This window comes from Procambarus clarkii, chromosome 18 (assembly GCF_040958095.1).
Source record: "Procambarus clarkii isolate CNS0578487 chromosome 18, FALCON_Pclarkii_2.0, whole genome shotgun sequence".
In the NCBI taxonomy this organism is placed as follows: Eukaryota; Metazoa; Arthropoda; class Malacostraca; order Decapoda; family Cambaridae; genus Procambarus; species Procambarus clarkii.
Genome location: NC_091167.1, coordinates 17,262,436 through 17,289,389, shown reverse-complemented (window position 1 = coordinate 17,289,389; position 26,954 = coordinate 17,262,436). Strand labels below are relative to the sequence as shown.

Below are 26,954 nucleotides of genomic sequence, written 5' to 3'. Positions count from 1 at the left end.
CATGGTGGTGGTCCATGGTGGTGGCCCATGGTGGTGGCCCATGGTGGTGGCCCATAGTGGTGGGTCATGGTGGTGGGTCATGGTGGTCCATGGTGGTGCACCATGGTGGTGGCCCATGGTGGTGGGTCATGGTGGTCCATGGTGGTGGCCCATGGTGGTGCACCATGGTGGTGGCCCATGGTGGTGCACCATGGTGGTGGCCCATGGTGGTGGCCCATGGTGGTCCATGGTGGTGGCCCATGGTGGTGGGTCATGGTGGTGGGTCATGGTGGTCCATGGTGGTGGCCCATGGTGGTATATGGTGGTGGCCCATGGTGGTGGCCCATGGTGGTCCATGGTGGTGGCTCATGGTGGTGGGTCATGGTGGTGGGTCATGGTGGTGGGTCATGGTGGTATATGGTGGTGCACCATGGTGGTGGCCCATGGTGGTGGGTCATGGTGGTCCATGGTGGTGGCCCATGGTGGTCCATGGTGGTGGCCCATGGTGGTGGCCCATGGTGGTCCATGGTGGTGGGTCATGGTGGTCCATGGTGGTCCATGGTGGTGGCCCATGGTGGTGCACCATGGTGGTGGCCCATGGTGGTGCACCATGGTGGTGGCCCATGGTGGTCCATGGTGGTGGCCCATGGTGGTGGGTCATGGTGGTGGCCCATGGTGGTGGTGCTCAGCCACACTGATGAGTGAGCTTAACGTCAAGGCAGTCAGCTAGGGCAAGGGAGGATGAAAACTCCTATTGGTCCATACGAGGCAGCTGCTATTGGTCCATACGAGGCAGCTGCTATTGGTCCATACGAGGCAGCTGCTATTGGTCCATACGAGGCAGCTGCTATTGGTCCATACGAGGCAGCTGCTATTGGTCCATACGAGGCAGCTGCTATTGGTCCATACGAGGCAGCTGCTATTGGTCCATACGAGGCAGCTGCTATTGGTCCATACGAGGCAGCTGCTATTGGTCCATACGAGACAGCTCCTATTGGTCCATACGAGGCAGCTCCTATTGGCCCATACGAGGCAGCTCCTATTGGTCCATACGAGGCAGCTCCTATTGGTCCATACGAGGCAGCTCCTATTGGTCCATACGAAGCACCTCCTATTGGTCCACACGAGGCAGCTCCTATTGGTCCACACGAGGCACCTCCTATTGGTCCATACGAGGCAGCTCCTCGTTTCTGACAAATGTCGACCATCTGACAAGGAAAATCAGAGGCTTGAAAAATTTATGACGCAGAGTCATGAGAAGAACCACAGGAGGAGGAGGACGGTGGCAAAGTGACCGTGGCACTTCAGGTCTGGGCAGAAAACTGGCTATTTGACTTTAACCCAGATAAATGCAACGTTATGGGGAAGGAGAAGGACCTTCCAGCAGTAGGGAATAGTGAGAGACAAAGTCCTGCATCATTAAGAGAACACCCAGCTACCAGAAGCACCTCCATCCTCATAACACAGCTGTGAGGTGCCAAACTGCTCAACAGTTGAAGGGCAATAATTGGCAGGCTCTCACACACACACACACACACACACACACACACACACACACACACACACACACACACACACACACACACACACACACACACACACACACACACAGGGAAGGTACTCCGGTGGATAGAGGAATACCTAAGCAACAGGAGACAACGAGTCTGTGTGAGGGGTGAGGTCTCAGATTGGCGAGACGTCACAAGTGGAGTCCCGCAGGGGTCAGTCCTTGGACCTATACTGTTTCTGGTATATGTAAATGATCTCCCAGAGGGTATAGACTCGTTCCTCTCAATGTTTGCCGACGATGCAAAAATTATGAGGAGGATTGAAACAGAGGATGATAGTAGGAGGCTACAAGATGACCTGGATAGACTGAGTGAATGGTCCAACAAATGGCTGTTGAAGTTCAACCCGAGTAAATGCAAAGTAATGAAACTAGGCAGTGGAAACAGGAGGCCAGGCACAGGATACAGAATAGGAGATGAAGTACTTAATGAAACAGACAGAGAGAAAGATCTAGGAGTTGATATCACACCAAACCTGTCTCCTGAAGCCCACATAAAGAGAATAACGTCTGCGGCATATGCGAGGCTGGCTAACATCAGAACGGCGTTCAGGAACCTGTGTAAGGAATCATTCAGAATCTTGTACACCACATATGTAAGACCAATCCTGGAGTATGCGGCCCCAGCATGGAGCCCGTACCTTGTCAAGCACAAGACGAAGCTGGAAAAAGTCCAAAGGTATGCTACTAGACTAGTCCCAGAACTAAGAGGCATGAGTTATGAGGAAAGGCTGCGGGAAATGCACCTCACGACACTGGAAGACAGAAGAGTAAGGGGGGACATGATCACAACCTACAAAATCCTCAGGGAAATCGACCGGGTAAACAAGGATGAACTTTTCAACACTGGTGGGACGCGAACAAGGGGACACAGGTGGAAGCTGAGTACCCAAATGAGCCACAGAGACGTTAGAAAGAACTTTTTCAGTGTCAGAGTAGTTAGCAAATGGAATGCATTAGGAAGTGATGTGGTGGAGGCTGACTCCATTCACAGTTTCAAATGTAGATATGATAGAGCCCAATAGGCTCAGGAATCTGTACACCAGTTGATTGACGGTTGAGAGGCGGGACCAAAGAGCCAGAGCTCAACCCCCGCAAGCACAATTAGGTGAGTACAATTAGGTGAGTACACACACGTGTGTGTGTGTGTGTGTGTGTGTGTGTGTGTGTGTGTGTGTGTGTGTGTGTGAGGGATGGGGGTATGAGGAGCGCCTGAGGGGACTGTGCCTTACGACACTAGAAAGAAGAAGGGAGAGGAGGGATATGATAGGAACATATAAAATACTCAGAGGGATTGACAGAGTGGACATAGACGAAATGTTCACACGGAATAGTAACAGGACGACGGGACATGGATGGAAGCTGGAAACTCAGATGAGTCACAGAGATGTTAGGAAGTTTTCTTTTAGCGTGAGAGTAGTGGGAAAATGGAATGTACTTAAGGAACAGGTTGTGGAAGCAAATACTATTCATAATTTTAAAACCAGGTATGATAGGGAAATGGGACAGGAGTCATTGCTGTAAACAACCGATGCTCGAAAGGCGGGATCCAAGAGTCAATGCTCGATCCTGCAGACACAACTAGGCGAGCACACACACACACACACGCCCGTACCTTGTCAAGCACAAGACGAAGCTGGAAAAAGTCCAAAGGTATGCCCCTAGACTAGTCCCAGAACTAAGAGGCATGAGTTATGAGGAAAGGCTGCGGGAAATGCACCTTACGACACTGGAAGACAGAAGAGTAAGGGGACACATGATCACAACCTACAAAATCTTCAGGGGAATCGACCGGGTAAACAAGGATAAACTATTCAACACTGGTGGTACGCGAACAAGGGGACACAGGTGGAAACTGAGTACCCACATGAGCCACAGGGACGTTAGAAGGAACTTTTTCAGTGTCAGAGTAGTTAACGGATGGAATGCATTAGGCAGTGATGTGGTGGAGGCTGACTCCATACACAGTTTATAATGTAGATATGATAGAGCCCAATAGGCTCAGGAACCTGTACACCAGTTGATTGACAGTTGAGAGGCGGGACCAAAGAGCCAGAGCTCAACCCCCGCAAGCACAAACAGATGAGTACAAATAGGTGAGTACCAAAAATCATATATTACATTTATCCATCTTTTTCACCATAAACAATTTCTCCCAAAATTATAACAAAATTATAAATTTTTCCATCTACTTTTTGTGGCGGCAATTTGGGAGGGCTGAAGTTGATAATGTGCGGCGAGGCAGAGGTGCCCCGGCGGCGACGGGTCCCTGGCGGCGGCCCCTCTACTGCCACATCTTCAACACAACCTTAATTGAAAAATCTTAGAGGTAGATTGGCTGAGGCTGTGTATTGATCTCTTGGTGAGGAGTGATTACCTCTCTCTCTCTCTCTCTCTCTCTCTCTCTCTCTCTCTCTCTCTCTCTCTCTCTCTCTCTCTCTCTCTCTCTCTCTCTCTCTCTCTCTCTCTCTGTCTCTCTCTCTGTCTGTCTGTCTGTCTCTCTCTCTCTCTCTCTCTCTCTCTCTCTCTCTCTCTCTCTCTCTCTCTCTCTCTCTCTCTCTGTCTGTCTGTCTGTCTGTCTGTCTGTCTGTCTGTCGTACCTGGTGAAGCTGCAAGCAAGAGCTGTTATCCTACCTCAGCTCTGAAGCCTGCTCCTAGAGACTCATTTATTTTATGAAATGTGCTTTGAAACTATCACATACGGAACTATCACCTAGGGAACTATCGTAAAGGAACTATCATATAAGGAACCTGGTGAAACTGCAAGCAAGAGCTGTAATCCTTCCTCAGCTAAATTGAAACCTACTCCTAGAGGCCCATTCATATCATGAGCCTGTTATATGCATCAGAAGGAATAGTCTTTATTCATTGACAACATTAGGTAACAATGATATAAGGAAGAGGATGAGCCTGTAGCCAACTGTGTGCCAGAGCCTTCATGTGATCAGTTGACCTGATCTCCCGTGTGTCAACCTTCCAGATGCGTTCCAGATGAGAGTCAGCCTCGGAGTGAATGATCCCTGGTGGAGTGATGTTCTTGAGAAAGGCACTTCCAACATGAGACTGTTGAAGGTTGAGAGCCTAGTGCTTCGGGTGGCAACTACTGGTTGTCCACGGAGTTGGGCCAGGTGCGGAACTTTGAGACTGTTGGGCTTGTGCATAATACACATCAGTAAGACCACCAACGTCGCGACGGTGTTGCAGGCTCTGATGTTGAGACTCTTCCCAACAGATAGCAACCTCTGGAGGGTTCTTAAGGTCTATATCAACCTCTGGAGGGTTGTTAAGGTCTATATCAACCTCTGGAGGGTTGTTAAGGGCTATATCAACCTCTGGAGGGTTGTTAAGGTCTATATCAACCTCTGGAGGGTTGTTAAGGCCTATATCAACCTCTGGAGGGTTGTTAAGGCCTATATCAACCTCTGGAGGGTTGTTAAGGGCTATATCAACCTCTGGAGGGTTGTTAAGGCCTATATCAACCTCTGGAGGGTTGTTAAGGCCTATATTAACCTCTGGAGGGTTGTTAAGGCCTATATCAACCTCTGGAGGGTTGTTAAGGTCTATATCAACCTCTGGAGGGTTGTTAAGGTCTATATCAACCTCTGGAGGGTTGTTAAGGTCTATATCAACCTCTGGAGGGTTGTTAAGGCCTATATCAACCTCTGGAGGGTTGTTAAGGCCTATATCAGCCTCTGGAGGGTTGTTAAGGCCTATATCAACCTCTGGAGGGTTGTTAAGGTCTATATCAGCCTCTGGAGGGTTGTTAAGGTCTATATCAACCACAACGTATAGGTGTGTGTGAGTGCGTGCGTGCGTGTGTGTGTGTGTTCCTGACATGTGCGTGCGTGCGTGTGTGTGTGTGTTCCTGACATGTGTGTGCGTGCGTGCGTGCGTGTGGGGGTGCAGGAGAGGGCCTCAGCCCCCATAACTTCCCAACACAGTGGGATACAGATTCTCCCCCATCCCGCGTATATCGCTGCCAGTTCAGATTCTCATAAATACTTTCTGCTGCGACGGGCAGATGATTTCGGCGGCTGTGGTGGCCACACACAGGCCAGGCAGCCACAGCAGCCACAGCAGACACAGCAGACAAGGCATAGGGGCCGTAGGAAATACATATGGATTGAAGTAATATAGTGTTTACAATCTGCGCGAGGCAGCAGCGGCGCAACAGGTACGCAGTCATCATTTTCTATCGTCCATCTATTTCAATAGGAGATTTTAGAATAAATATTTGGCTTTGAATTCATATCCCAGTTGATATCCGTTCTTGTCAGTAGAAAGGTTTGTGTTTTGTGATTGGATGAGTCGTAAACTTGAGAGTGAGTCAATATCTTGAGTGTGTTGAGAGCCGCAGAGAGTTGAGACACTCTTGGAAACTCCGCCATTTTTTGAGGCCAAACTAAATTATTTCTCGTTAGTTAGACGGTGGATAAAAGTGGTTTAATTTGGTGTAGTGTGATGAACTGTTTAGTGTTCGTGTACGTGATGAACTGTGTTGTGTTCGTGTAGTGTGATGAACACACGACTTGCTGATATTCTGTTCTTGCTCTCAACAGTAACTGAAGCAGCCTGACTGTTCTTGCTCTCAACAGTAACTGTAGCAGCCTGACTGTTCTTGCTCTCAACAGTAACTGTAGCAGTCTGACTGTTCTTGCTATCAACAGTAACTGTAGCAGCCTGACTGTTCTTGCTATCAACAGTAACTGTAGCAGCCTGACTATTCTTGCTCTCAACAGTAACTGTAGCAGCCTGACTGGTCTTGCTATCAACAGTAACTGTAGCAGCCTGACTGGTCTTGCTCTCAACAGTAACTGTAGCAGTCTGACTGTTCTTGCTCTCAACAGTAACTGTAGCAGTCTGACTGGACAATAACATCTAGACTGTTTAAAGTGTTAATAAAAATGTTCACGGGGTGATGTGGTCACTAGCGGTTACTATAGGAGACAGGTGGTGAACTATTAGTTAACTTGGGTAGTTATCCCGGTGGAGCCGGTGGCTGAGCGGACAGAACACTGGACGCGTGATCCTGTGGTCCCGGGTTCGACGCCGGCGAGAAACGATGGGCAGAGTTTTTTTCAATCTGATGCTCTTGTTACCTAGCAGTAAATAGGTACCTGGGTGTTAGTCAGCTGTCACGGGCTGCTTCCTGGGGGTGGAGGCCTGGTCGAGGACCGGGCCGCGGGGGACACTAAAGCCCCGAAATCATCTCAAGATAACCTCAAGAATCCCGTAGCTTCCTGGTCTCTGTACTTGTTTAATGAGAGAGTTCTTGTGTCATGTATATTGTGTTCAAGTTTGTGTTCAGTTAAACACGAAATAATTGTTTAGTTCTTCAAATGATTTTGTTCAACCCTCGTCAGTGTGTGGGAGTGATTAAGCAGTTGTTCTACTTTTGTTTACTGGGTAATTATGATGTAAGTTAGGCCTTACAGGTAGATTAAATACTACGTTATACTAGACAAATGTTTAACAGAACATAATAAGTGTATGAATGTTAAGAGGAAGACTTACAAGCGGGAGGTCTCACCAGAGGTCCTTCTCGTCCTCAGACCCTCACACCTCGCCCTCAACCAACACATCTTATAAGTTTCTGATTGGCACAGATGTACTTCCAACTCTTGAACCTTATCACTGATGACTTTATAGTGACAGTGACACTATACTTGACCATTCTTACAGTGTGCCTCATACACAAACACCTGGCGGCAATGTTTGTAATACTGTGCAATGTTGCAAGTTTACGCTTTATCCTGGTTACCTGGAGTGTGGGGGGAGATTGGAGGAGGTCGGTGTATATGCCTAAAATTAAAATTCAACCTATAAGATGCGGCGAGTCTGATGGGTCGTTGTGTTAATTCTGGAGTAACGGAATGTTCTCCAGAACATTCTGAGAGAACACTTGAGCCTCACCTGCCTCTTGGAAACTGCCTCACAGGAAGGACATGGTGGCTAGGCCTATGGCCAGCAGGATACGAGGACAAGGCCTACCCTCTCAACATCAACTAAGCAATAACACATTGTAACACAAGTTTTGTTCGACGTTCGTGTTATTTGCTGACTGCTTGCGCCTCCAAGATATAGAAGACGGCTATTAGACCTAAGTTTACCGCAGACAGCCAATGGGGAGACGTCCTGAGAGCTGTTGGGTCGTTACATAGAGCTGGGGCACAATGGTCTGTAAGTCAGTAGTCTTCAGGTGTTCTCAAGACGGCTCCACCAAGCTGACAGACACAAGGGTCAACTCATAGAGGGGAATAATAGCTATTTTCACTACCTTTGAAGGGTAAACACTCCAGAGCCAGATTCACGAAGCAGTTACGCAAGTACTTACGAACCTGGGGCCAGATTCACGAAGCAGTTACGCAAGCACTTACGAACCTGGGGCCAGATTCATGAAGCAGTTACGCAAGTACTTACGAACCTGGGGCCAGATTCACGAAGCAGTTACGCAAGTACTTACGAACCTGGGGCCAGATTCATGAAGCAGTTACGCAAGCACTAACGAACCTGGGGCCAGATTCACGAAGCAGTTACGCAAGCACTTACGAACCAGGGGCCAGATTCACGAAGCAGTTACGCAAGCACTTACGAACGTGTACATCTTTCCTCAATCTTTGACGGCTTTGGTTACATTTATTAAACAGTTTACAAGCATGAAAACTTGCCAATCAACTGTTGTTATTGTTATAAACAGCCTCCTGGTGCTTCGGAGCTCATTAACTGTTTAATAATTGTAAACAAAGCCGCCAAAGATTGAGGAAAGATGTACAGGTTCGTAAGTGCTGGCGTAACTGCTTCGTGAATCTATTCCTCGGAAGATTACACTAGCCAGAAGCACAATAACAATGTCTTGTACAGTGTGTCAATGAGACTATCGCGTGTACAATCATATCTCTAATCTCTATAAATTGTGTTAGATCCCAAGATACCAACATACTGTGACTGTCACAGTTGCTCTTCTCACTGTTACACCGTATCACTACTACTACACCTGTCATTTATCGCACTGTAACTGTGCAATTTGTGTGATTTACCACCATGAGGCGGCGGGCTAGGCGTGGGGCTGAGTGCTGGGGTGATGGTGCCCTAGGCGTGGGGCTGAGTGCTGGGGTGATGGTGCCCTAGGCGTGGGGCTGAGTGCTGGGGTGATGGTGCCCTAGGCGTGGGGCTGAGTGCTGGGGTGATGGTGCCCTAGGCGTGGGGCTGAGTGCTGAGGTGATGGTGCCCTAGGCGTGGGGCTGAGTGCTGGGGTGATGGTGCCCTAGGCGTGGGGCTGAGTGCTGGGGTGATGGTGCCCTAGGCGTGGGGCTGAGTGCTGGGGTGATGGTGCCCTAGGCGTGGGGCTGAGTGCTGGGGTGATGGTACCCACAACTGGACAAGCAATTAGTTCCCCCCCCCCCCGCCCCCCCCCCCGCCCCCCCCCCGCCCCCCCCCCCCAGGATGGGGGCACCCTTCCCCCCTCTTCCCCCCCCCCCCACACACAACATACCCCCCCCCCCCCAACATACATCCCGACGTCAGATATAATGAGAAAAAAGTCCCTAATGATCTCTCCCCCCCCCCCCCGGCCGTCAAGGGCCCCCCCCCCTCCTCCGTGTTCTTCTTCAAGATAGACTTAACAAGTTCTGAGAATGTGCGCGGCGCGTGATGCCCCTCAACCTCTCAACCTCTGTCTGTCTCTACACAATCTTGAGGTTATCTCGAGATGATTTCGGGGCTTTAGTGTCCCGCGGCCCGGTCCTCGACCAGGCCTCTACCCCCAGGAAGCAGCCCGTGACAGCTGACTAACACCCAGGTACCTATTTTACTGCTAGGTAACAGGAGCATCAGAGTGAAAAGAAACTCTGCCCATTATTTCTCGCCGACGCCCGGGATCAAACCCAGGACCACAGGATCACGCATCTAGTGTTCTGTCCGCTCAGCCACCGGCTCCCTGCGCCTTGGTATAAGTACTTGTACAGCTCACTTGTACCTTACGGGCTATTCATGCCCGTGCCACCTCTCGGGGTGGCTTAATCTTTATCGATCACTAGTACCTAGGGAGCCGGTCGGCTGAGCGGACAGCACGCTGGACTTGTGATCCTGTGGTCCTGGGTTCGATCCCGGGCGCCGGCGAGAAACAATGGGCAGAGTTTCTTTCACCCTATGCCCCTGTTACCTAGCAGTAAAATAGGTACCTGGGTGTTAGTCAGCTGTCACGGGCTGCTTCCTGGGGGTGGAGGCCTGGTCGAGGACCGGGCCGCGGGGACACTAAAGCCCCGAAATCATCTCAAGAGAAGATAAACCGTAGTTCAGGTGCTTGTTTGGCTGTAAGCATTTATACGTTGTGACAATCCTCATGTGATTTCCAAATTCATCCATTGTTTGAGTTAGTTCTCTGTGCTCTCTCTTTCTCAGCTATATGAGAAAGTCTCCTGCATGTGTCCCTAGTCTCCTCTGGTCTCCTGCATGTGTCCCTGGTCTCCTGCATGTGTCCCTGGTCTCCTGCATGTGTCCCTGGTCTCCTGCATGTGTCCCTGGTCTCCTGCATGTGTCCCTGGTCTCCTGCATGTGTCCCTGGTCTCCTGCATGTGTCCCTGGTCTCCTGCATGTGTCCCTGGTCTCCTGCGTGTGTCCCTGGTCTCCTGCATGTGTCCCTCGTCTCCTGCATGTGTCCCTGGTCTCCTGCATGTGTCCCTGGTCTCCTGCATGTGTCCCTGGTCTCCTGCATGTGTCCCTGGTCTCCTGCATGTGTCCCTGGTCTCCTGCATGTGTCCCTGGTCTCCTGCATGTGTCCCTGGTCTCCTGCATGTGTCCCTGGTCTCCTGCATGTGTCCCTGGTCTCCTGCATGTGTCCCTGGTCTCCTGCATGTGTCCCTGGTCTCCTGCGTGTGTCCCTGGTCTCCTGCATGTGTCCCTGGTCTCCTGCATGTGTCCCTGGTTTCCTGCGTGTGTCCCTGGTCTCCTGCATGTGTCCCTGGTCTCCTGCATGTGTCTCTGGTCTCCTGCATGTGCCCCTGGTCTCCTGCATGTGTCCCTGGTCTCCTGCATGTGTCCCTGGTCTCCTGCATGTGCCCCTGGTCTCCTGCATGTGTCCCTCGTCTCCTGCATGTGTCCCTGGTCTCCTGCATGTGTCCCTGGTCTCCTGCATGTGTCTCTGGTCTCCTGCATGTGCCCCTGGTCTCCTGCATGTGTCCCTGGTCTCCTGCATGTGTCCCTGGTCTCCTGCATGTGTCCCTGGTTTCCTGCGTGTGTCCCTGGTCTCCTGCATGTGTCCCTGGTCTCCTGCATGTGTCTCTGGTCTCCTGCATGTGTCCCTGGTCTCCTGCATGTGTCTCTGGTCTCCTGCATGTGTCCCTGGTCTCCTGCGTGTGTCCCTGGTCTCCTGCATGTGTCACTGGTCTCCTGCATGTGTCCCTGGTCTCCTGCATGTGTCCCTGGTCTCCTGCATGTGTCCCTGGTCTCCTGCATGTGTCCCTGGTCTCCTGCGTGTGTCCCTGGTCTCCTGCATGTGTCCCTGGTCTCCTGCATGTGTCCCTGGTCTCCTGCATGTGTCCCTGGTCTCCTGTGTGTGTCCCTGGTCTCCTGCATGTGTCCCTGGTCTCCTGCATGTGTCCCTGGTCTCCTGTGTGTGTCCCTGGTCTCCTGCATGTGTCCCTGGTCTCCTGCATGTGTCCCTGGTCTCCTGCATGTGTCCCTGGTCTCCTGCATGTGTCCCTGGTCTCCTGCATGTGTCCCTGGTCTCCTGCATGTGTCCCTGGTCTCCTGCATGTGTCCCTGGTCTCCTGCATGTGTTCCTGGTCTCCTGCATGTGTTCCTGGTCTCCTGCATGTGTCCCTGGTCTCCTGCATGTGTCCCTGGTCTCCTGCATGTGTCCCTGGTCTCCTGCATGTGTCCCTGGTCTCCTGCATGTGTCCCTGGTCTCCTGCATGTGTCCCTGGTCTCCTGCATGTGTCCCTGGTCTCCTGCATGTGTCCCTGGTCTCCTGCATGTGTCCCTGGTCTCCTGCGTGTGTCCCTGGTCTCCTGCATGTGTCCCTGGTCTCCTGCATGTGTCCCTGGTTTCCTGCGCGTGTCCCTGGTCTCCTGCATGTGTCCCTGGTCTCCTGCATGTGTCTCTGGTCTCCTGCATGTGCCCCTGGTCTCCTGCATGTGTCCCTGGTCTCCTGCATGTGTCCCTGGTCTCCTGCATGTGCCCCTGGTCTCCTGCATGTGTCCCTCGTCTCCTGCATGTGTCCCTGGTCTCCTGCATGTGTCCCTGGTCTCCTGCATGTGTCTCTGGTCTCCTGCATGTGCCCCTGGTCTCCTGCATGTGTCCCTGGTCTCCTGCATGTGTCCCTGGTCTCCTGCATGTGTCCCTGGTTTCCTGCGTGTGTCCCTGGTCTCCTGCATGTGTCCCTGGTCTCCTGCATGTGTCTCTGGTCTCCTGCATGTGTCCCTGGTCTCCTGCATGTGTCTCTGGTCTCTTGCATGTGTCCCTGGTCTCCTGCGTGTGTCCCTGGTCTCCTGCATGTGTCACTGGTCTCCTGCATGTGTCCCTGGTCTCCTGCATGTGTCCCTGGTCTCCTGCATGTGTCCCTGGTCTCCTGCATGTGTCCCTGGTCTCCTGCGTGTGTCCCTGGTCTCCTGCATGTGTCCCTGGTCTCCTGCATGTGTCCTTGGTCTCCTGCATGTGTCCTTGGTCTCCTGTGTGTGTCCCTGGTCTCCTGCATGTGTCCCTGGTCTCCTGCATGTGTCCCTGGTCTCCTGCATGTGTCCCTGGTCTCCTGCGTGTGTCCCTGGTCTCCTGCATGTGTCCCTGGTCTCCTGCATGTGTCCCTGGTCTCCTGCATATGTCCCTGGTCTCCTGTGTGTGTCCCTGGTCTCCTGCATGTGTCCCTGGTCTCCTGCATGTGTCCGTACGTCAGTCAGTCACTTGGTCAGGTCTCCGGCGCCTCCCTCACCTCTGGTCCTCTGGTAGTGATTGTAATTGCTAATCCTTCCCAACTGTTGAGAGCGTCGTGTATGTTCTTGACGGAGTGTTGACCTAAGTTGTGTGTGTGTATGTGTGTGTGTGTGTGTGTGTGTGTGTGTGTGTGTGTGTGTGTGTGTGTGTGTGTGCGTGCGTGCGTGCGTGTGTGTGTGTGTGTGTGTGTGTGTGTGTGTGTGTGTGTGTGTGTGTGTGTGCGTGCGTGCGTGTGTGTACTCACCTAGTTGTGTTTGCGGGGGTTGAGCTCTGGCTCTTTGGTCCCGCCTCTCAACCGTCAATCAACAGGTGTACAGTGTGTGTGTGTGTGTGTGTGTGTGTGTGTGTGTGTGTGTGTGTGTGTGTGTGTGTGTGTGTGTGTGTGTGCGTGCGTGCGTGTGTGCGTGCGTGCGTGTGTGTGTGTGTGTGTGTGTGTGTGTGTGTGTGTGTGTGTGTGTGTGTGTGTGTGTGTGTGTGTGTGTGTGCGTGTGTGTGTGTGTGTATCACCTAACTCCTGAGGCACATATAAATAGGATAACGACAGCAGCGTACTCTACACTAGCAAAAGTTAGAACATCATTCAGAAACCTAAGTAAGGAGGCATTTAGGGCGCTTTACACTGCCTACGTGAGGCCAGTCTTAGAGTATGCCGCCCCATCATGGAGTCCCCACCTGAAAAAGCACATAAGGAAACTGGAAAAGGTTCTTTTGCGAAGAGGCTCGTCCCAGAGATGTGAGAGATGGGGAATGAAGAGCGACTGAAGGAACTGAACCTTATGACGTTAGAAAAAAGGAAGAAGCGGGAGAGATATGATAGAAACATATAAAATACTTACGGGGATTGACAGAGTAGAAATAGATGAAATACCAACAGAACGAGGGGACATGGGTGGAAGCTGGAAACTCAGATGAGTCATAGAGAAGTTAGAAAGTTTTAATGAGAGTAGTGGGAACTTGTAATGACTTAAAGGAGCAGGTTATAGAAGCAAACTCTATTCACAGATTTAAAAGTAGATATGATAGGGACGTGGGTGAGGAGTCATTGTATTAAACACCTAGCGGCTTGAAAGGCGGGGTCCAAGAGCTAATGGTCGCTCCTGCAGGCACAAATAGTTGCTTACACCGTCGTGTAAGTCATCATGATGACAGAGGCAGACCCAGCAGACGAGGAAGTCATCATCGAGGCAGAGGCAGAGAAGGTAATTTAAATTCCTTGATTACTGGGGAAGACTGAGCTTGGTGAACACGGCCAATGTTTCATCCCCGAGCCTGACAAGCGTGTAAATATTCCAGCCAGGGGATAGATGCGTCCTGACACACACGGCACATCTATCCATCCCAGTCTGCTGAGGAGAAATGGAGATGGTGTTTCAGGCGGTGTGAGAGGTGATCCAGCATCCTGTGTGTGTTGGACCAAGGTATTGCTCGCTAGAGAGGGCCATGGCGGGCCTCCACCGGTGGGGGCACAGGAGGTGGGGGGTCCCATTGGTACCTGGGGTGTACCTGGAGAGGATTTCGAGAGTTCTTCTACTCCCCGAGCCCAGCCTTGTGATAACTTCATCCACCAGGCTGTAGCTTAGAGCAGCCCGCAGGCCCACATATCCACTACAACCCGGTTGGTCCGCCACTTCTTGCGGAAACTTGGCTAAATTGCTTCTTCAATACATCCACCTTTGTTCCGGCAATATTGCTAGTGCTTGCTGGGAGGGTGTTGAACAGCTGTGGAGCTCTGGTGCTCAGACAATGTTCTCTGATTGTGTCTATGGCACCTCTACCCTTCACTGGTCCTGTTCTGCATTTCCTTCCGTACCTTTCGCTCCAGTATGTTGTTACGTAAATTTGATCCCCGAGACTGTTCAACACGCTTCCACTACACATAAGGGGCATAACTGGCCGACCCCCTCACAGTGTTCAAGAGAGAACTATCAACATCAGAGGCCCGAGACTGTTCAACACGCTTCCACTACACATAAGGGACATAACTGGCCGACCCCTCACAGTGTTCAAGAGAGAACTATCAACACCAGAGGCCCGAGACTGTTCAACACGCTTCCACTACACATAAGGGGCATAACTGGCCGACCCCTCACAGTGTTCAAGAGAGAACTATCAACACCAGAGGCCCGAGACTGTTCAACACGCTTCCACTACACATAAGGGACATAACTGGCCGACCCCTCACAGTGTTCAAGAGAGAACTATCAACACCAGAGGCCCGAGACTGTTCAACACGCTTCCACTACACATAAGGGGCATAACTGGCCGACCCCTCACAGTGTTCAAGAGAGAACTATCAACATCAGAGGCCCGAGACTGTTCAACACGCTTCCACTACACATAAGGGACATAACTGGCCGACCCCTCACAGTGTTCAAGAGAGAACTATCAACATCAGAGGCCCGAGACTGTTCAACACGCTTCCACTACACATAAGGGGCATAACTGGCCGACCCCTCACAGTGTTCAAAAGAGAACTATCAACATCAGAGGCCCGAGACTGTTCAACACGCTTCCACTACACATAAGGGGCATAACTGGTCGACCCCTCACAGTGTTCAAGAGAGAACTATCAACATCAGAGCCCCGAGACTGTTCAACACGCTTCCACTACACATAAGGGACATAACTGGCCGACCCCTCACAGTGTTCAAGAGAGAACTTGATAAACACCTCCAAAGGATACCTGATCAACCAGGCTGTGACTCATACGTCAGGCTGCGAGCAGCCGCGTCCAACAGCCTGGTTGGCCAGTCCAGCAACTGCGGCCTGGTCGACGACCGGGCCGCGGGGACGCTGAGCCCCGAAATCACCTCAAGGTAACCTCACGGTAACGGTGTTGCCAGGACTGTGCCCTGAGGTACAGAGCTTTTCACTTGGACTTAATTTGATTTGATTAACTGTTTCCGTTTGTATTCTGTTTAACAGAAAGTTGAAAATCTAATGTCCCACTTTACCCATTATTCGGAGTGATCTCCTGTTATCTCCTGTTAGGTGATATCTCCTGTTATGAGATATCACACCATGGGCACACTGATCTCCTATTATGAGATATCACACCATGGGCACACTGATCTCCTATTATGAGATATCACACCATGGGCACACTGATCTCCTATTATGAGATATCACACCATGGGCACACTGATCTCCTATTATGAGATATCACACCATGGGCACACTGATCTCCTATTATGAGATATCACACCATTTCCACAGATATCATATGCCTTAGTAAAGTCAGTACATAAAACAAACGCATTTAGTTTTTCTTCTGATTCTGCTGTGAGTTTGTCTAGTGGTTTAAGTAACTGTTAAAGAGGATTTTACCACTCAAAATCCATGTAGACCAGAGTCATGATGTTCTCCATACAACTGAGAATCTTAATCAAACATTAACCTTTCATTAGCCTTTATTATGTGTGATGTCAGTGGGACTGGTCTATAGTTGTTAGCCAAAGCTTTACTACCTCCCTTGTGTAGTGGAGTTATATATGCTAATCACTGTATTCAAGATTTTTAACCGTATGACACTGAGGGCTCGCGCTAATGGCCCTTTACACTTCTTTATGAATACTGAGTTCCAGAAGGACATCTGGAACTGATGTACTGAGGACATCATCTTCATCTCCTCAGCAGCGAAGCCTGAGGAGATGAACATGATGTCAATTCATCTTTCAGAGTCTGGTGTGTTGGTGCTCATGTTAGTTGTGTTGTGTTGACCAGACCACACACTAGAAGGTGAAGGGACGACGACGTTTCGGTCCGTCCTGGACCATTCTCAAGTCGATTGTGAGTCAAGTCGACCATTCACAATCGACTTCAGAATAGTCCAGGACGGACCGAAACGTCGTCGTCCCTTCACCTTCTAGTGTGTGGTTTGGTTAACAAACTTCAGCCACGTTATTGTGACTCATCGCCTGCATAGTTATATTGTCTAGAGGTTGGATATCGTGCATTAACAACCTGTCCGGATCCTCAAGTTTGATGTCCATGGACACACTTGGTGATCCGTCCAGGGGACAGATTCACGAAGCAGTTACGCAAGCACTTACGAACCTGTCCATCTTTCCTCAATCTTTGGCGGCTTTGTTTATAACTATTAAACAGTTAATGAGCTCCGAAGCACCAGGAGGCTGTTCATAACAATAACAACAGTTGATTGGCAAGTTTTCATGCTTGTAAACTGTTTAATAAATGTAACCAAAGCCGTCAAACATTGAGGAAAGATGTATACGTTCGTAAGTGCTTGCGTAACTGCTTCGTGAATCTGGCCCCTGGTTCGTAAGTGCTTGCGTAACTGCTTTCGTGAATCTGGCCCCAGCTCTGTGCATGATGGCTCGGGGCGGTGTAGGAGCAAGAGTGCAGGGGTTCACGGGTGTAGCCTCGAGGGTGTAGGGTGTATTAAGGGTGCAAGAGAACACAGTCTACACCCCTGACACCGCAGCATCAGGGTAACGGGAGAGTGGTAACGCACAAGGTGATCCGCGGACGTAATTAGCTGTTACCGGCACAGTCAACCATCCGGTTGTTAGAGCAATTGTGCCGGAGCGGCCACTGTGAGGCTTGCATGTTGCCATCTCCAACATCCGCCCTCAGGTGAACACATTGTTAATGTATTACTAGTACGTTGTTCACACACACACACACACACACACACACACACACACACACACACACACACACACACACACACACACACACACACATACATACACATACACATACACATACACACACACACACACACACACACACACACACACACACACACACACACACACACACACACATACATACATACATACACATACACACACACACACACACACACACACACACACACACACACACACACACACACACATACATACATACACATACACATACACATACACACACACACACACACACACACACACACACACACACACACACACACATACATACATACATACACACACATACACATACACACACACACACACACACACACACACACACACACACACACACACACACACACACACACATACATACATACACATACACATACACATACACACACACACACACACACACACACACACACACACACACACACACACACACACACACACACATACATACATACACACACATACACATACACACACACACACACACACACACACACACACACACACACACACACACACACACACACAAGACAAAGTTAGAGAAGATTCAGCGGTATGCCACCAGGCTCGTCCCGGAACTGAGAGGATTGAGCTACGAGGAAAGGCTAAAGGAGCTGAACCTCACATCCCTGGAAAACAGAAGAGTAAGGGGAGACATGATAACCACCTACAAAATTCTCAGGGGAATTGACAGGGTGGACAAAGACAAACTCTTCAGCACGGGTGGGACACGAACAAGGGGACACAGGTGGAAACTTAGTACCCAGATGAGCCACAGAGACGTTAGAAAGAATTTTTTCAGTGTCAGAGTAGTTAATAAATGGAATGCACTAGGAAGTGATGTGGTGGAGGCTGACTTCATACACAGTTTCAAATGTAGGTATGATAGAGCCCAGTAGGCTCAGGAATCTGTACACCAGTTGATTGACAGTTGAGAGGCGGGACCAAAGAGCCAAAGCTCAACCCCCGCAAGCACAATTAGGTGAGTACAATTAGGTGAGTACAGGTTGGAGACCATCTCTAGACCAAACCATCTCTACAGGTTGAGACCAAACCAACTCTACAGGTTGCAGAGATGGTCAGAGAAATGGCTACTGGAATTCAACACGAGCAAATGTAAAGTTATGGAAATGGGACTAGGAGATAGGAGACCAAAGGGACAGTACACAATGAAGGGGAACAGCCTACCTGTAACGACGCGTGAAAGAGACCTGGGGGTGGACGTAACACCTAATCTATCTCCTGAGGCACATATAAATAGGATAACGACAGCAGCGTACTCTACACTGGCAAAAGTTAGAACATCATTCAGAAACCTAAGTAAGGAGGCATTTAGGGCGCTTTACACTGCCTACGTAAGGCCAGTCTTAGAGTATGCCGCCTCATCATGGAGTCCCCATCTGAAGAAGCATATAATGAAACTGGAAAAGGTTCAGAGGTTTGCAACGAGACTCGTCCCAGAGCTACGAGGGATGGGGTATGAGGAGCGCCTGAGGGAACTGTGCCTTACGACACTAGAAAGAAGAAGGGAGAGGGGGGACATGATAGGAACGTATAAGATACTCAGAGGGATTGACAGAGTGGACATAGACGAAATGTTCACACGGAATAGTAACAGAACGAGAGGACATGGATGGAAGCTTGAAACTCAGATGAGTCACAGAGATGTTAGGAAGTTTTCTTTTAGCGTGAGAGTAGTGGGGAAATGGAATGCACTTCAGGAACAGGTTGTGGAAGCAAATACTATTACTAATTTTACAACCAGGTATGATAGGGAAATGGGACAGGAGTCATTGCTGTAAACAACCGATGCTCGAAAGGCGGGATCCAAGAGTCAATGCTCGATCCTGCAGACACAACTAGGTGAGTACAACTAGGTGAGTACACACACACACACACACATACACACACACACATACACACACACACACACACACACACACACACACACACACACACACACACACACACACACACACACACACACACACACCTCATCAATGGTAAACAGAGTGAATATAGAGATGTTAAGAGAGGGATGCTGGGGCGGGTTGCTGCGTCAGGAGATGACTGATGGCGGCATGCAGCCCCCAGGCCACAACAACCTGATGGATCCCTCCACATTATGCAAGCCGGAGTACATACAACTCACCTCTCAGTATTTACCTATCAGTCTCTAAATGGGACTGACGTCCTTTTGTTCGGCTTTCTCACAATATGAAGTCTATTATTGTCCACCTCTATTTCCCTCATTATCTTGTATGTTGGGATCATATCTCCTCTGATCTTTCTATCTTCTTGATAGAAAGATTGTGAGGTTGTGAGATTAAGTTCCATCAGCGTGTCTTCGTAGCTTAAGCCTCTTAGCTCCGGCACCAGTCTTGTTGCAAACATTTCTATGTTTTTAATTCTGAGTTTATGCTTCACAAGAGGCGGAGTCCAGGCCGGTGCTGCATATTCCAGTATTGGTCTAACAAATGTTGTGTAGATTGCCTTGAAAGTGTCCTAATAAAGGTTTCTAAAGAAAGTTGATATATTTAGCAGCGTCTCATATGGAGCTGATGTTATAGTGTTCATGTGTGTCTCCGGTGTGAGTGTTGGGGTGTGTCTTCTCACACATCTCTCTCTCTCTCTCTGAGTTATGTTCTTCCTTTCCCTTATGGTGTAGATGCCTTCTGCTCTCCTCTCTCCCTTTCCCATCTTCATTGTCTTACACTTATTGGGGTTGAAGTTTAGTAACCACGTGTTTGACCACTCCTGGAGTTTGCCAAGGTGGTTCTGTAACTTCCTGCAGTCTTCCTGTATTGTTACATTGGTCATAATGTCTTACACTTACTGGGGTTGAAGTTTAGTAACCACGTGTTTGATCACTCCTGGAGTTTGCCAAGGTGGTTCTGTAACTTCCTGCAGTCTTCCTGTATTGTTACATTGGTCATAATGTCTTACACTTACTGGGGTTGAAGTTTAGTAACCACGTGTTTGACCACTCCTGGAGTTTGCCAAGGTGGTTCTGTAACTTCCTGCAGTCTTCCTGTATTGTTACATTGGTCATAATGTCTTACACTTACTGGGGTTGAAGTTTAGTAACCACGTGTTTGACCACTCCTGGAGTTTGCCAAGGTGGTTCTGTAACTTCCTGCAGTCTTCCTGTATTGTTACATTGGTCATAAGTGTTGGAAGCGTGCAGACGTGGTGAGGTGTGAGCTGGCGCCCTCGGGAAGGTTGTTGACATGTGCTGGAGCAGGAGCGGTGCCAGGACCGAGCCTTGTGGGACCCCACTTGCTACACTGCTCCTGCTTGATGCCTCCTCTCTCACTGTGACCAGTTGCTCCCCGCCCTGCAGGTACTCCCTGACAGTCATCCCGGCCTCCTCTCTCACTGTGACCAGTTGCTCCCCGCCCTGCAGGTACTCCCTGACACAGTCATCCCGGCCTCCTCTCTCACTGTGACCAGTTGCTCCCCGCCCTGCAGGTACTCCCTGACACAGTCATCCCGGCCTCCTCTCTCACTGTGACCAGTTGCTCCCCGCCCTGCAGGTACTCCCTGACACAGTCATCCCGGCCTCCTCTCTCACTGTGACCAGTTGCTCCCCGCCCTGCAGGTACTCCCTGACACAGTCATCCCGGCCTCCTCTCTCACTGTGACCAGTTGCTCCCCGCCCTGCAGGTACTCCCTGACACAGTCATCCCGGCCTCACTCTCCACCGACTACATTAGTCTCTCACGGGGAGGTGTCAAATGGTTTGGGCACTCTAGGGAAATACAGTCTACCAGCCTTCTTGTTCCTGTTGCATTTTAGTGATCTTGTATAATTTAGTCAAGTATGAATGTACCTTTCTTGACCCATGATGACCTCTTGCCCCACTGTCAAGTCTCCAGCTGCTCCTCCACTTGACACTTAATACTTGACAGTGGCACCGCTTTACTGCCCCCTTTCTATCCCCCTTTTTTATATAGTGGGGCATTTGGCCTTTTTCCAGCCATTTTTCCAGCAGTGTTTGAGGTGTCTTTTTACATAGCGTCATTAATGTGTGTTTACAAAGGTGAAATGCAATTCTAACCAGTTTCCACATATCATGTATACACATACACACATATATACATATATGTGACAGTGTCAGACCACGGAGGAAAATTGAAAGAGGAATTTCCTTAAATACTTTCGTATATTAATACATCTTCAGAAGGATCTACATATATATATATACATAGACCTATGTCTCTCCTACTTTGTGGGGTAAGATAGCTTCTATAGAGACTAGTGTAATGTTAAACCTTTAACCACTGAAGGTGATTAAGATGCTTTTACAAGCTCAAGTTATAGGTATAACTTGAGCTTGTATAACAGATGTATTACATATTGTATAGGTACAATACATTGTATAATTGATACATTACATGGTCAATCTTGGGTGCAAGTCCAAAATATTATCAAGTGTTCCAATATTCACATAAAAGTTACAGAGTTCAGTGTGAGTGGCGAGTCGCAGTTACTCAGGAGTAACCTTGAGTCTCCCTGCATACACTAACAGTTTACAATTTCCACTACTACACGAAACTTACTAGTTAGTAAGTATATGGAGGAGGACTATGTAACCTTCCAGAGGTGGATCGGCCCAACGGCGACATAAACCAAGGCACTGAGCGGGTACAGGCAACAGGAGTCAGGGCAATAACGTCACATGTTACACAACATGAGACACTGGAGATAATGAACTAGGTAGTCATTAGGCCTAACCCAACTTAACACCTAAACTTACACATTTCTTCTATCTTCTCTTCCGGTTATCTTGCGATGATTTCGGGGCTTTTAGTGTCCCCGCGGCCCGGTCCTCGACCAGGCCTCTACCCCCAGGAAGCAGCCCGTGACAGCTGACTTAACTCCCAGGTACCTATTTACTGCTAGGTAACAGCCCATTGGTAAATGGTAAATGGTAAATGCCCATTCAGGGTGAAAGAAACTTTGCCCATTTGTTTCTGCCTCGTGCGGGAATTGAACCCGCGCCACAGAATTACGAGTTCTGCGCGCTATCCACCAGGCTACGAGGCCCCCTAACAGGGGCATAGTTCCTGAACCAAGAACAGAAACCACAACACCTCCAATAAAATTATATTATAGATCAACTATACACAGTGAACATAAAAAAGCAGAAAGAATAATGAAAGAAATAATCCATAAAGGAGTAAAAAGCATTACTCCTAATCAAAACATAGACCTGATCATATTCCATAAAACCAAGAAGACTTCCGACTTCCTTATTAAAAACAGCCCGAAGCTGACGGAGAACCCTCTACAGCAGTCAAGCGTTGTATACATGTACACTTGCCCCCACGAAGGATGTAACCTTCAATCTAAGTACATAGGTATGACGTCGACCAAGCTGACGAGGCGTGTGACCTGTCATCTTCAATCCGGTGCCCCCAGGAATCACATGAGACAAGCCCATGACATCACCCTAACAAGAGAAATGTTGAATAATAACACTTGTATAATAGACAAAACCCAAGATGTAAGAAGATTACAAATTCTTGAAGCACTCCACATAAAAAAACAGAATAACCTACCATAAATACTCATATTATGGAACTATTTATTCTACCCGCCATGAGAGTAAGGACAAGACCAGAACGTGAAGATGCCATCATAGAAGACTTTGCTGGACCAACAGCGCTCACTACGCTTAATTAATCTTTTATGTACCCTATTTAGTCTTCTGTTCCTTATCATCTTTTCTCCTTTATGCCTTACTCTTTACCCTTATGTTTACCTAATGTATTTCCATTGTTTACACCTGACCCATATTGTTCGGTAGATTTATATTCACCTGACCCACTATTAGTATAAAACATACCGTCCTGTACTGTAGCATCACTTGAGAATGAACCATGTAGGTTCGAAACGTCGTGCAAATTTATAATAAGTGTAATACATTCTACAGTTAGTCACTTTTTTTCTTCACCTTGAAAACTAACATGACTTTTAGTGAACTCTTCTTCCAGCTGAACCCCGATACAAGAGCACTAGTAAGAGGGATAGAAGCCCTAAACCAGGAAATAGTTAATACGAAATATGCTGTCATTCAATGAGACATATATATATATATATATATATATATATATATATATATATATATATATATATATATATATATATATATATATATAATGTGTTTGTTTTTTGTAGAAATAAACGACAAGAAAGAGAGTGGAAGAAGAAGAAGAGAGCCGGGCCCGAGGAGTGTGGCAAATGACTCAACACCTCTGTTGTGACAGCCGTTCCCGTAACTATCAATCATGGAGGCGCTCGTGATACCATCCCTCCACACCAGGCTCGTTTTTTTTCAATTCTATCTAGTCGGAGGGAACGGAGCGGTCGGTGGGAGGCTGTTTGATTGATCAGTCAGTTGAGAGGTTGCTCAGTCAGTTAGTCCTTCGCCCTGGCAGTCAGTTGGTTGGTCAATCAGTTGATGGTTTATCGATTGAGTGAGTTGGCTGGTGGGAAGATCTGTTACTTGTTTCTTCAGTTAGTCGGTGGGTCGGCAGGTCGGTGGGTCGGCTCTGGACCGAACTCTCAGCTGGACGCCGCCGTGGGTGAAGTGGCTCCATGATTTCTCCTACAGGAATGTTTTAACGTCTGACTTGTATTTTGTTTGTGCCTGAGTGATGAGTGATGTTGGTCTACATGTATACTGGCCAGGTATGGTTGAGTGATGTTGGTCTACATGTATACTGGCCAGGTATGGTTGAGTGATGTTGGTCTACATGTATACTGGCCAGGTATGGTTGAGTGATGTTGGTCTACATGTATACTGGCCTGGTATGGTTGAGTGATGTTGGTCTACATGTATACTGGCCTGGTATGGTTGAGTGATGTTGGTCTACATGTATACTGGCCAGGTATGGTTGAGTGATGTTGGTCTACATGTATACTGGCCTGGTATGGTTGAGTGATGTTGGTCTACATGTATACTGGCCTGGCATGGTTGAGTGATGTTGGTCTACATGTATACTGGCCTGGTATGGTTGAGTGATGTTGGTCTACATGTATACTGGCCTGGTATGGTTGAGTGATGTTGGTCTACATGTATACTGGCCTGGTATGGTTGAGTGATGTTGGTCTACATGTATACTGGCCTGGTATGGTTGAGTGATGTTGGTCTACATGTATACTGGCCTGGTATGGTTGAGTGATGTTGGTCTACATGTATACTGGCCAGGTATGGTTGAGTGATGTTGGTCTACATGTATACTGGCCTGGTATGGTTGAGTGATGTTGGTCTGCATGTATACTGGCCAGGTATGGTTGAGTGATGTTGGTCTACATGTATACTGGCCAGGTATGGTTGAGTGATGTTGGTCTACATGTATACTGGCCTGGTATGGTTGAGTGATGTTGGTCTGCATGTATACTGGCCAGGTATGGTTGAGTGATGTTGGTCTGCATGTATACTGGCCAGGTATGGTTGAGTGATGTTGGTCTACATGTATACTGGCCAGGTATGGTTGAGTGATGTTGGTCTACATGTATACTGGCCAGGTATGGTTGAGTGATGTTGGTCTACATGTATACTGGCCTGGTATGGTTGAGTGATGTTGGTCTGCATGTATACTGGCCTGGTATGGTTGAGTGATGTTCACATGCCCAAGTGGGCATGTGAAGGATGCCCACTTGGAGACTGTAAGCCCCAAAGATCTCAGTATATAGGCAAGACAACAACGTCTCTTTCCAGGCGACTAACAATGCATAAGCAACAAGGCTCCATAAAGGAACATTTAATTTCTTCTCACAACCAGACCATCACCAGAGAAGTCTTAACAAACAACACAGAAATCATCGATAACTACAGCGATAGCAGGAGACTCGACATCTGCGAGGCCCTACACATCAAAAAGTCGACACCAGCAGTCAACAGCCAATTAATGCACAACTATATTCTACCCACTTCAAGACCCCGAACCAACATAGAAGCAGCAAGAGGAAGTATGGGCCAATAGGCCTTCTGCAGTTACTTCCATTCTTATGTTTTCATACCCATTGATTCGTGTTCTGTCATAGTTCAGTCACCTCACCTAAAACGAGTATAAGTATGATGTATGTTATGTGTAAACTAGTCTTTGAAAATTTAAGAAGTCTACGAAACGTGTTCAGGCGTCAGACCAAAAATAAAAATGTAAAGAAGGAATTTTGGAGAGTTAATTTTTCAATTACCCTCGACAGTGAAGAAAAACTTAAGAAATATTCATAATATTCGTGTTAGAATTAATAATCTTACCCTTTCGGTCATATTAAACAACATATGTTTACAAGAAAGACTGCTACCAATATATATATATATATATATATATATATATATATATATATATATATATATATATATATATATATATATATATATCGTACCTAGTAGCCAGAACGCACTTCTCAGCCTACTATGCAAGGCCCGATTTGCCTAATAAGCCAACTTTTCATGAATTAATATATTTTCTCTAATTTTTTTCTTATGAAATGATAAAACTACCCATTTCATTATGTATGAGGTCAATTTTTTTTTATTGGAGTTAAAATTAACGTAGATATATGACCGAACCTAACCAACCCTACCTAACCTAACCTAACCTATCTCTATAGGTTAGGTTAGGTTAGGTAGCCGAAAAAGTTAGGTTAGGTAGGTTAGGTAGTCGAAAAACAATTAATTCATGAAAACTTGGCTTATTAGGCAAATTGGGCCTTGCATAGTAGGCTGAGAAGTGCGTTCTGGCTACTAGGTACGACATATATATATATATATATATATATATATATATATATATATATATATATATATATATATATTGTGACGATAATCTCCTTCAAGAGATTGAGCCTGCTCTTCCCTCCAAAATTACGTCTTCACAATTATATAAAAAGACTATGGAAGAAATGTCCAACAACGACAACAACACCAGCACCAGCAAGGCTTGCCAGGGTGAGCAGAAACGTATGCAACCAGCCACCTGTTCGAACTCCAACCACCAAACTACCCGTTGATCGCTACGGCTCCGCTGATTGGTCGCCGGTCTGGCTGCACCTGCACTCGCCCCCAATACTACCTGATGTCTGGGGTCGCCCCAACATCAGTCCTCAGAATGTTCCGTGCTTTCGTAGCCAGCACTCCTCCCAGCTAGACGTTAGCGTGTACTGAGAGAGGTGGTGGCTTTAAGCCAATATTCCAGCACCTCCCACTTAACTGTTGTATTGCACTTCTTGTTATTTTGCCTTAACGTAACTTTTCATTGTGTCATTTAAGTATTCTTATTATTTTGATTGATTGATTTTATTATACATATTTGTTTGTGCATTATTTTCATGTTTTGATTTATTTAACGTAATTAAAATTTCATTGTTAAAGTTTACTTGTGTTTTGTGTGTCTTCTCCTTACCTTACCACAGACGAAGTTCCAGTTTTTCTATTTTTTTTATAACTATGTGACGAGGCCATACCCCTAGCCTTTAACAGCCGAACACCAACGCGTTACCGTCACAAGTTTTATGGGGGCCTGTCCTAGGAGCCTCACTCAGGTACTGGTGCCAAGTGGTAATTTATGGTAAGCGTATTTAACTCTGTTAACGTAGCTTTACTATTTTTCATTCAATTTCATTTTTTATAAGGTGCGGTGTATTGTGCATTACGAGAGTAACATATAGTGAAGGTGAGACAACTTTGGATTACGTGGTGACTGTAGGCCTCAGTCATACTCTTAATTGGTCATCTCTCCCTCCATGTTATTACTCGTATTTACCATCTATGTCCCTTGAATATTTCTCAT

General features: G+C 48.0%; 2 protein-coding genes across 2 annotated transcripts; both read right to left on the bottom strand.

Annotated features, from left to right (window-relative positions):
- Positions 1-6,016: 6,016 nt before the first annotated feature.
- Positions 6,017-6,424, bottom strand: LOC138365971 (uncharacterized). The gene has a single exon (XM_069326686.1). It carries the CDS (start codon positions 6,422-6,424, stop codon positions 6,017-6,019), a length of 408 nt encoding a protein of 135 aa, XP_069182787.1.
- Positions 6,425-9,975: 3,551 nt separating this feature from the next.
- On the bottom strand, positions 9,976-12,039 carry LOC138365970 (uncharacterized). The gene has a single exon (XM_069326685.1). The coding sequence runs from the start codon at positions 12,037-12,039 to the stop codon at positions 9,976-9,978; it is 2,064 nt and encodes a 687-aa protein (XP_069182786.1).
- Positions 12,040-26,954: the final 14,915 nt, after the last annotated feature.